This window comes from Furipterus horrens, unplaced genomic scaffold (genome assembly GCF_987537825.1).
Source record: "Furipterus horrens unplaced genomic scaffold, mFurHor1.1.pri manual_scaffold_3, whole genome shotgun sequence".
NCBI classification, from domain to species: Eukaryota; Metazoa; Chordata; class Mammalia; order Chiroptera; family Furipteridae; genus Furipterus; species Furipterus horrens.
Window position 1 is genome coordinate 57,093,718 of NW_028327173.1, and position 12,142 is coordinate 57,105,859.

The 12,142-nt window shown below is 40.8% G+C and overlaps 1 protein-coding gene across 1 annotated transcript in view; it reads left to right on the forward strand.

Annotated features, from left to right (window-relative positions):
- The first annotated feature begins 7,380 nt into the window (after positions 1-7,380).
- AK5 (adenylate kinase 5) overlaps positions 7,381-12,142 on the forward strand; it is a 197,097-nt gene continuing 192,335 nt past the window's right edge. The window contains exons 1-2 of the mRNA XM_090269636.1: positions 7,381-7,781; positions 11,747-11,933. Coding sequence (XP_090125762.1) covers positions 7,722-7,781; positions 11,747-11,933 — 247 coding nt within the window. The 5' untranslated portion in view covers positions 7,381-7,721. The remainder of the gene's footprint in view (positions 7,782-11,746; positions 11,934-12,142) is intronic.

Consider the following 12,142-nt stretch of genomic DNA (forward strand, 5'->3'; position numbering starts at 1 on the left):
ATATATACGGGGTGGGGCGAAAGTAGGTTTACAGTTGTGAGTATGAAAACAGTTTATTCTTGTATTATTATTTAGTAATTATTTCAGTATTTTCCATATGAACAACTGTAAACCTCCTTTTGCCCCACCCTTTATGTTCCATGCATGTGTTTTATTTACCTAGATGCCTTGCAGTACAGCAGTGCTAGCAATGCCTGGCACATAGTTAATACTCAAGAAATAATTGACTAAATGAATCATCATAAAACACTATCTTCTTTGTAATTTTTTTATTCTCACTTGAGGGCATGCTTCTTGATTTTAGATTTTATTTATTTATTTTTAAAGAGAAGGGAAAGTAGGGAGAAGGAGAGGAAGAGAAACACTGATGTGAGAGAGAAACATCAATCAGTTGCCTCTTATATGTGCCCCAACCTGGGGACCGAACCCGCAACCTAGGCATGTGCCGTGACTGGGAATCAAAGCCATGACCTTTCGGTTTATGGGCTGATGCTCCAATCAACTGAGCCACACCAGCCATGGCTCACTGTAATTTGTGTAACCTAATCATGTATTAATAGACCATTATGTTTCTAGACATCACAAAGACATTGTTTGAACTAGATTTTCCCAGCAACTAAAGATACTCCCACATGGTAAATCAGAAATCCTTGTAAGTAGCATTAACTCTTTCAGTTCATCATAATATAATATTAAAAAGACTTTAACATGTTTGTTTGTTTAAATATTAGAAATTTTACTTTTTCCTTCTGGGTTATCTTTTTAAACTTCTTTGTCTGAGTCCTAAGTACTCTATAGATACAGATATAGAGTTCATTTCTGCATTCATGTGCATTTATTTTAGGACAAGATCTGTCTAAATCTTTGGGAAAATAAAGATTTCTAGGACATGGTCCCTGCTTATGAGGAGCTCAGAACCTCAGAATGAGAGAGGCCAAGCTGTAAATAAATGATTACTTAAAAGCAAGGAACATAGTGTCTCGAGCAGCAATTTGATTATAAGTGCAATAATAAAAGCACAAACAAAGGACCATTGATTGCAAATTCACTTCTGATCTGCTTATTAAATGATACAATAGCAAGAAACAGGAGGACATGGTATTTATTTATTTATCAATTTTTTAATTGTATTTTTTTCCATTAGGACATAGAATTTAAGAACGGGCTGGTTTTGGGTTTGAATACCATATTTCACCATCTTTTACTATTTAACATGTCTCTTTATTGAAGTATAACATACAGAAGTGGCACATCTTATTTGTACAGCTGAATGAGTTTTCACAGATGGGATTACCCATGTAGCTTGTACCCAAATCAAGGAACAGAACATGTGTTTTATCCTCAAAACCCTCCTTGAGCTCTCTCTCCATCAATTTGCTCCCCTATGAGTAATCCATTTTCCTGATTTCTAACAGCATAGGTATGTTTTGCCTGTTTTTGTACTTTATGCAAATGAAGTCATATAGTGTATATTTTTTGTGTCTGGTGCTTCTTGAATATCATATTTGTGAGACCCATCCATATTGTTAGATGTAGCTGTAGACTGTTGATTCTCATCGCTTTGTAGTATTTCATTTTATGAATATCACACAATTTATGTGTTCTGTTGGTGAATGTTGGAGTTTCTAGTTTGGGGCTATTTAGAATAGTGCTTCTGTGAAGATTCTAATACATGTCTTTTGGTGAATACAAAAATATATATGTTCATCTTTAATAGTTATTTCGAAACAGTTTTCCAAAGTGGTTATGCAAGTTTATATTTCCCTAGTAGTGTATGTGAGTTCTGATTATTCCACAGCCTCATTAACATTGATAGTTACTGTTTTTTGTTTTATGTTTTTTTAGTTTTTTCAGATTAACCCCTTTGGTATGTAGTATCACACTGTTTATTTTTCATTTCCCTATTAACTAATGAAATTATTACCTTTTAATTATTTACTGGCTGTTTGAATTTGTGAAATGTTTGCTCAAATCCTTTGTCTGTTTTTCTATTTGATTGCCATTTCCTTACTGATTTGTGGAAGTTCTTTATATATTTGAGTCCTTTACTGGATATATCTATGGCAGATAGTTCTTCCTACTTAAGAGAGTGCCTTTTCATTTTCTTTATGGTATACCTTTTGAGGAACAGAAGCTCTTACTCTTAATGTAGTCTGATTTTTGTGTATATATTTCCATTAATTTTTACTGGTGTGATCTGTGACTGTTTCATTTTCTTCTTATCTAAAAGTGGGGAAAAATGCCTAGTTCAAGCTATTGTGTGAATTAAATGAGACAATGTAGTAAAGTACTTCATACATTAGGCCTCACAATGTGTAAGACACTGCACTGGGCACCGCGGCAGCTACAGAGATAAATCCTTCTAAAAAGTGCCGATAACCATTCTATAAGGCACAATATGACAAATGCTATGATAGACTCATAAACAAAAGCATGATCATGGGAGAGCAGCATAAGAATAAATAATGGAAGAAAAAAGGAGTTAAAGAAAAGGACTCAAGTTAAAAGGAAAATGACAGAAGGTAGGACTTAGCAAGGTAGATAAGAATTAAGATATGATGGAATATTTTAATATGTAATTTTAGGATGTCTGGTCAAGATGGAGGCATAGGTAGACACATTTCATCTCCTCACGCAACCATAGAAAGAATCCCAGCAGATATCAAAGCTAGTAACACCAAAAACCAACAGAAAATTGAGCTGTATGAAAGGCAGAGATGGGCCAAGAGGCCTTGTGGCTCAGAGAGGTGGCAGTGGAGGCAGTGGTGGAATGGATGATCCCACTTCCATGTATGGTGGATAAAAATTGGGAGTGCTAGCATCACCACCTCAGCTCCACCTCAGATCATCAGGCATCAGATTCTCATAAGGAGCGCAAAACCTAGATCCCGCGCATGCTCAGTTACCAGCAGGGTTTGTGCTCTTATGAGAATCTAATGCCACTGCTGATCTGACAGGAGGCAGAGCTCAGGTGGAGACAGGGAGCAGCTGTAAATACAGATGAAGCTTTGCTTGACCACCACTCACCACCTGCAGTGCAGCTCAGTTCCTAACAGCCAGGGGTTGGGAACCCTTGATGTAGAGCGTGGAAATGTATGTGATTGTATGTGTGACAATGTTTCTCAAAAGCTATGTTTTTGGGATGGGGAGGTGGGGACTGGAAGGGAGAACAGCTAAAAACTGAGGGTGGTGAAGAAACATTGAAAGAAAGTCTATTTTTAAAACTTTCTAAATGCTTTTTACCACATATGTATTTATATGAGTCATGTAACTTTGTGTCCCCACCATAACAAGCTTCCTCCACATATCTACTTCTATCATATTATTAAACCATATTGTTACATTTATCTGTACTTAATTATTACAAGTCCATCTTTTCCTAAAAGATAGTGACCCCTTTCAGTTTGGAGTTGTTTGTATTCCCAACTCCAAACACAGGCCTGAGACCTAAAAGGTTATTTCATAATTGTTCGATTAATGAATGTACTAATTAATAAATAGATAAATAAATAATGGTATTTTCCAAATATTAGCTATTCTTACTGTATATTATTACATACTTGAAAAGTTTTCTAATGCTTTCAGGCATTAGGAGAGAGTTTTAAATCTTTTACCTCTAACTCCATCTAATTCAAGAATTCCTAGAGGTCTTTGATACCCATAATTTAAGTTTCTGCCTCGGCTATTCAGCCAGTGTGGGGAAATAGAGCATAGGGAAATTCTGCTTTGTCTAAGGAATGGTGTTATACACTATTATTTCAGACTGCATTTACCCCAGGTTTCACATACCAGTGTGCACACTCCACACTAACAAAAAAAGTAAATGTCTCAGGAATCCCTTCTAAAAAGAATACATGTAAACAAGGGGCATATTTATCAGGACAATATACACACATATGGAAGGTCTTATATATTTAGTTTTCTTCTAGGTAAACAAAATATTTACAAACTGCCCAGAATATACATATGACCCAGTAGGTTGTCAATTAGTGAGGGAAACAGAATAATTAGGAGGGTGATATTGATTTTTGTGCTGAATGAGAAAATGTCAACACTAAAGAATTCAATAAATAGAAATGTTGTGTTCGTTCATCCTCTGAACCAAACAAAAACTTTCAAACAGAAAAAAAACTTTGAACAATTAGAAAATCTACTGAGTTAAACTTGTTCTTATACATGGTTTGTTGTGCTTCTGTTTTAAATAACACACACAACCCAAACACAAAATGACATCCGCTGAAAAAAATAAAAAGGAAGTAAGGAAACAGGAAAAGAAGAATGAAAGGACCCTCAGAAAATACTGAAAGGAACAAAGATAACAGTCTTACATGATTCTGTAAACTCGAAAAACATTATGATGATGCTGTCCTAAGAGATGAGGATGCATAGGGTTTTGCAGTTGGACTGACACTATTAGTATTATCTTGAAATAAGACTCTTTGAGTCTGTTATTTCATATAATGAGAATGATATATCTTACAGACTGATTAAGAATTAAAAATGACATATGAGTATATAAATATGTAATATATTTTATAAAGTGTTTATCACAGTGCTTGACTCATAACAAACATACAACATATTTTTACCTTGTATTATGGCCAAACCTGTCATCACATCATTACTATCAACTGTACCAGTACCTACAGCTGATTCCATTAAGCTCCTCTCCTGGGGAAAGGAACTGCAACATGAGAAACATTTTGCACTTTATTGCTAAAATTTCCTATAGTTACACTGGCCCTAGTTAAATTATAGATAGCATAAATACCTTTTAGAAGTGGATGAGGGTGTAAGCATAGGCTCCAGCCATCTGTGGGATTTGGGCAGTGCTGTCCTGGGCATAGAGCCCTTGAGCCTTCTTTGTGTGGATGGACCATGATCCCTACCCATAGACACTTGATTAATGGGGACAGAGCAGGTTAGGCCCTTTGCTGAGACATACATAGCTTGTATGTCAGCAGTGACTCCTCTTCAGGAGTCATCAGGAGAAACATTCTGACCAAAAGCCTCTTCCTCTAGGATGTCTGGACCTTTGGAAAGTTCTAGTTATTGTCCCAATGGTTATCTCCATTCCCACATCCTCTACCACTTTCAGGAAACAAATCGGAATTCTCTCTTTGCTTCAAATCAACAATTAAGTCTGTTTGATTTTCATCTTTAGATTTATCACTATCTGATATGTTCTTGCTTATGTCTTGGGGGGCATTTTTAATTATTTATTTGCCTTTCACTTATCTCTGTCTGATGGTTTATTCATTTTACTTGCTTATTGTCCATTTGCACTTTTCACATATACTCTCCAGTAGAATGTGAGTTCCTTGACAACAGGGATCATGTCCGTCTTATTCACTGCTGTATCTCAGAACCCAGCACACTCTCCTGATAATGGAAGCAAAAGAGAGTGTGTGGAGACACCAGACATGAAGCAACCACCTCGATTTGTTAGCACTTGCAGGAATGCATCCCCAAGTAAACAAAGGGCAAAGGGCCATGAACCCTTTATATATTCATATCAGGGAATAATGGGCCAGCTTTCCCATGACAAGGCTATATTTGTTGTACCTTGTCATTTCTCCCTCCTCTCTTTCAAACCATCAGCCTTGTTTGTAAACATTATGTATCCTTTCTCTGCCAGGCCACCACTCCCTTTGCAAAAGTAATAATGAACATCTTGCCCTTTTCATACATCTGGAACATAGCAAAAAGTACTGATTGTGAGTACATAAGGCTACCTGAAAACCTGCCATATCTCCAGTTACTATGTTTTTCAGGCCACCTGGAATATTTAGTGCAATGTAGTATTTCTTATCTACTTTCTTTGTACAAGCAAGTTGCCATTCTTGCTCGACTACACTGACGTTCATTTACAATCACATGTCCGTTCAGGAGGGAGGACGTGAACTGAGCTCTACCAGGTTCTTCTCTGTAAAGGATGACCTTGAAAGGTCCTGCAGAAAGTGGTCTCTTCGGTCTTAAGTGCTTCACGTCAGCTGTGCCTGTTCACAAAGTAAGCCTTCGTGCCATGGACACTGGTACTTTTCAAGTACTATTGTGTAGGGAAGAGACAATGCTTTCACTACTACCACAACTAAAGAAATGGAAGTTGGGACTGTACATGATGTGACATATTCTGAGGGCAGGGACCAATTTTCCTGGAACAGGAGCACCTGCCTCATTTAAGATTATCATATGACACATGGTTTCACAAGTGTTCAGAAAAACATCATTTACTTTACAAAATTCAATGAATTCTTCACTTTCCTCCCTTGGGTAAAACAAAAACACAGCTATAGTGGAGGTTTGAGAAGCAGATGTTTGCATAAGGAGAAATAGAACCAAGGAAACATCTGCAAAATGAACTTGAAAAAGACACTAACTTTTGGTTACAGGTACAGTGTAGCTTCTCCCTCTGGCCAGATCCCAGAGGTCAGTTCCTATCAGAGCCCCCTTTTCTCTCACTCACCCTCCCAGGATCAGGCATTGCACACAGTAAAAAATCATATTATCAGGGTGGCATGGACCATTTTTCAAACAGTCAATGAAAAGATATCTTAATAAAGAGACTGAGTCATCTTGGGAGGCAGGGGGAAGATGGCTACACCTTGATAATGGTCTGTAGTAAGAAAATCCTTTACCTACGTTGCTGCCTTAATGCTCCCACCCATCCTGGCCGTGGGGTGCTCTGAGGGCCCACTCCTCAGATCCCATTAGTGAAGCCACCCACCCCACCTACTAGTCGCGTTTCCAGTGTCAGCGGTTTCCAGCTCTCCACCATCAACCACTCTTACCTTCTACCTTCCCATTCCCCTCTATGGAGATAATTTACTACTTGGCTGCTTACTAAACCTTCCCTTAATAAAGATTTCAGGCCACTCTAAGGCCTTACACTGAACTCTGTAAGGATTTGTAACACGGATAAAAAAAAAAAAAATTGAAACCAGCTAGCAAAACTTTCCTGAAAGACAGAAATACACAAGATCTAAAACTCGTCTTAAGGAGATGGATTCCACACTTCGATTCCCCCTTTCCTCTTTATCCTCAGCTTCCTATTATGAATCATGTGATCTTAGGAATAAATAATAAATTCCGTGACAATTAGGTTCCTTCCTGGGAGTTCTTTAGGAACGCATGAGTAACCGTGGGGGTGTGGGTGGGATGTATATGGGCGTATGTGGAGACGAACGTCCGGAGAACATAAAAAGGTCGCCGACTCTGTTCCTTTGGTCACCTGGTCCCAGGCTGCTGTGTCCCAGAAGGACACGGAGCGGTGTGACTGGGAGCCCCTGGCGTGCGCGGATGTCCACCCCCGCACCCGGCGCCCGCCCGCGCAGCGTGGCTGACCGCAGCGGCGGACGGGGCTCGGGAAGGCGCAGAGCGCCGGGTGCTGAGCGGGAGAGGCGTCCGCCGCTCGGTCCTCCCTCCTCCACTGCTCCGCCCCTCCCCTGGCAGCCGCGCTGCCTGGGAGCCCGGGAAACCGCTACTCCAAGCCCGCAGCCGGGGTGCAGGGGCCAGAACCAAGGTGGGGGAGGAGGGATCGCGGAGACCACAGCCCCTGGGGAGAGGCGGAGGGGACCTGGCCTGGAAGGGCAGAGCTGAGCGTGTTTGCGCGTGAGAACAGGGGCTGCACCTTGCTCAGCGAGCACCCCGCCAGCCCTAGCCCAGGTAGCCGCAGCCCAGAAGCCTTCCCGGCCTGCGCCCAAGGCACGCGCGGCACAACCATGAACACCAACGATGCCAAGGACTATCTGGCCCGGAGGGAAATCCCTCAGCTTTTCGAGGTAGGGGGCTAAGACTGGCCGAGGGACGGAGGATGGGGTGGATCGGGGGAATGCATCTCGGAGGTTGGGGTGAGGGAGCCGCGCCCTGTCCCACCTTGCTGACTCGGGGCACGGAAGTGAAGGGACTAGAAGAAGCGCATCCTCCCGCTTTCCTGGGGGTAGCTGCCTTTCCTGGGGGTTGTCGGGGTCCTTCCTTGTCCTTTGGCTGGGTTCAGAAGCCTGCACCTCCCAAATCAAGTTTCAGTCTTCTAGCGGGTCTTGGGAGGAGGCTGCACCGCTCGGAAGTGGGCACCCTGGGTGGGCTACCGGCAGCGTCAGGCTGCGCTCTCTGGAGGTGAGGGCCGGGCCAGGTGGGCGTCCAGGAGCGACCCAGGTCTTAAAACTGAGGGGTCTCGAGCCCTAACCCCATGAGTCCCCGCGGTGAAGGGGGGGAGTGCACGAAAGCAGCCGTGGCCAGGGACAGCTTGGAGGAGAGAGGGATGAAGATGCAAAAACAAATCTAAACCCTTCTAGTGCCGCGCTACCTCCAGGGTGGCAGGCAGCCAGCGCTGCTCTGCGCTTTCGGTGAATGAACTCCAGAGCACGTTTTGCCGTCTCCTTGGAAGGGAGGGTTCTCCTGGTCGCCTCCGGCTGCACCTTTCGCTAACCCTCTCCAACCCATCCGAGAATGCGGGTCAGAGAGCGACGGCGAGGCTGGCGGGTCTCCTGTTGCTCTGTCTTCAGACCGCATCACAGCAGCATCTGCACCAGGGACCTGGAAGCCGCGGGGCCGGGGCGGGGACCCGGACGAGCTGGGGCGGGGCGGGGGGTGGGGGGGGGGGGGTGCGACAGGCCGGTGACACTTGGAGAATGTGGAAGAGAAGGCTTGAGGAACTAAAGGAGCCTTGGTTAGTTCCAAACCACAGTCTCTGTCGCGGGTCGTTTTGCTTCCTTTTCCTGCTCTCCGTGTTTGAATTTTAAAAATTTACTTAGGTTAAAAAAAAAGGAAGAAGAAGAAAAAGAATGGAACAGAGCCAAGCTTGAAAGAGCGAGACCTTAAAGGAGAAGTCCATTCACTGCAAACCTTGCCCCGCATTTCCGAAAGATAACTATAGACTGATATAGTTCACTAAAGGTCATGAGTTGCCCTTTTTACCGTTTGGAGGGATTGCTTCTGTTAAAAGGAATTTTTTAAAAAACACGGGAAAAGAATTTTGTCTCTTCCAAATTATCTTTAAAATCGGCCTCCATAATGACAGGTCTTCATTTTTAGTTCAGCTCTGTAAGCCACTGTTTTTAGGTCCATCTGAAGCCAAGATTTCCAGGTAAACCACTTGCCTTAACATAAGCCTGGCATGTGAAACCCCAAACCTAGCAAGTGTGTTATTCATGCTTGAAAATAAACCAGAGGTGTTGTGTATGGACAGGTCCTGGGGATATGTAGGCTTCCAGTAAAGAATTTTACTTCTTTTTTTTTAATTTTCAAAAAGTATGGAGATGAAGAGTTGAAGGTTTTTGTCATAAAAACTACTACTGAGATCAATTTCATTCCTGCACTCCTGAAAAAATAACTAGAAACATCTGCAGGAGAGTCACCTGATTGTCAAGTGCTGCTTATAAATAAATGTGGGTGCTGCTTTTCCTCCTTGGTGGAAGGTAACCACAGAGAATTTTAATAGTTTGTTCATGAAAATCTACATTCTGTGTGCACATAAGTAAAGGCAGGATTTTGTTGTTGTTGTTCAGGTGCTAAGCTTTCTTTTCCTTCTCTTTCTGTGTATGAATGGGACATTTTAAAGTAGTTCACACCCAGAAAAGGCAGTAAAACCACTTAAGAGAAATGTAGTAATAAGGTGTACTCAGCGCAGTCCTGGACGATGGAAGAGGGAAGAAGACCATTGGTGGCCTCCAAAGGCCTTCCAGCAAAAAGAATCTGTATTGTGCACAGCAGCAACAGAAGGAAAACCTGGCCCTTCTCCATGCGATGAGTGTAGACAGCAAATCCAAATGCTTGAAGTTTCCAAAAATGGATTTTCTGTCTCAAAAACCGAAGTATAGGTATACAGAGTTTCTAGGTATCAAAGTTTAACAATTAGATATCAAACAATGAACTCAAAGAGACTGAGTAACAATGTTTGCTGATTATCTTGGATCTGTGATGGTGGTTGGCTACGAAAAGAAAGGATTTAAATTATCCATGAAGGAGTAGAATTCATTCTCCGCATTCTAAAATCAATGCCCTGTGGGGAATCAGTTTTGCTTAAAGAGATTAGAAATGTGCATTTTCCAGTAAACAAATAAGCAAACAAAAAACTTAATTGACTGTTTAACCATCTTAGGCCATAATAAGGATAAAAATAAATAAAAGACCAAATCGTGGATGATTCATATTGTAGTTGGATCATGCATGGGGCACATGTAATCTGGCATTTTCTTTTCATCCCATATCATATTTTTGTAAGATGTAGAGAGGGGAGTATGTGGGTTTTTGAATAAGAAAAATTGAGTTGGAATCCCAGGCCTACAAGTTTCTAGATGAAAAACCTGGATCAACTCACTAACCTCTCTGAGCCATGATTTCTTAATCTATAAAATGGGTATAATAATGCCGCATAGGGTTGAGAGTGTTTTGGGTAAGCTATTGAGTGCAAAGACAGAGTAAGCACTGCCAAAGAATTAACTGTGTTAACATAAAGGAATGTGAGAATTTAAATGCAGCGTGTGTATGTGTGTGTGTGTGTGTGTGTGTGTAACACAGATTTTGACACACAAACTGAATGTGGATGCCCAAGTTAATTTTTTCCTTCCATCTGCTGGTGAAATTTTTTTGATTGAACACTATAGCCCACACTATTTAGGATTTCAGAGAACAAATGTACCTAGTAGGAATTGCCTACCATTTTGAGCAAATTGCACAAGAATAATGTGAGAAAAAAAAAAACACTGTATTTAGGAAAGATGTCAGCTTTTCAAAGATGTATGTTTTGTGCCATTAGTAATGTACATTGGTGATAATAATCTCAAATGATTTTTCCGTGAAATACTCTAAAGGAAAATATTTTGCACCAGTCCAGTTCCCAGGAGTCAGCATTTCCGAATTTGTAGCATTTTTAGAAACTAGTACATGTGATACATCAGACACCAGGAACAGAAAAAGCATTATAGGATCATGCTTTTTTCCCCTGCTCTGTAACCTCAGTGGATATAATCATGACATTGTATATCAAATAATATTTTTTGAGTCTCAGACTTTACGTTTTGAGTGAAATATTTTTCCTAAGTTGAAAACTGTTCAATATGCACCTACCATGTGCCAAGTCAAGTGTCAGGGGCTGGAGATTGAAAAATAAATACAACCCACACTGTTGTTGAAAAGTTTATAGTTTCCATGAGGAGACTGACACATAAACCAATTATTTCAATATAAATGACAGGTAAGATTTTTTTTCTGGGTACCATGGAACACAGAAGAAGGACTCCACAAGCCACCCTGAGGACTCGGGGGATATTTCCTTATAATGATAATATTAACTAAAACAACATTTATTGAGCGCTTTTTATGGACCAGGCACTTAATATGTTGTATAAATATTAAATTTTTAGCCCTTAAGAAAACCTTCTGAGGTAGGTATTACTACTTCCATTCTACACAGGAAAAACCTGAGGCTTAGAGACTTTAAGGATGGGCAGGAATGGAATTACGACTGGGGAATTTTTACACACTGCACTTTACCTTACTTTGATAGAGTTGTTCCATTTTAAACAATTCAGTTGCCTGAATTATTTAAAAAGCAAAAATGCTTGGTTGAAAACTAATTGGTCAAAAACTTAAGGAGTTATCTTAATAAATCAGATCATAATTTCAACTCTAATTGTTAAAAGACAAATGCAAAGAACAAAACAACCCAGAATTTAGAGATGGGATGTACACTATTTGAACAGAGGTGGTTTTAAAACCTATGTGGGCTCATTTTGTTGTGTTTCAGAGCCTTTTGAATGGACTGATGTGTTCTAAGCCTGAAGACCCAGTAGAGTACTTGGAAAATTGTTTACAGAAAGTAAAGGAACTAGGCGGCTGTGACAAGGTGAAATGGGATACGTTTGTCAGCCAGGAAAAGAAGACCTTACCTCCGCTCAATGGAGGACAGTCACGGAGATCCTTTCTAAGAACTGGTAATGTATATGCAGAATAATAGACAGTTTATAGTTACAGCAGCTCTCCATATAGACTGTAGGCAAGGATTTAATTCATTAGGTTTCCAAACTCCTGGTAGGATATTTGGCCCTGGAACATGATTCATCTCTCTCTCCTACTAATTCTAATCACCTATATGGTAAGACAAACAAAATTACATACTATTACCCAGTACTTCATTATAAAT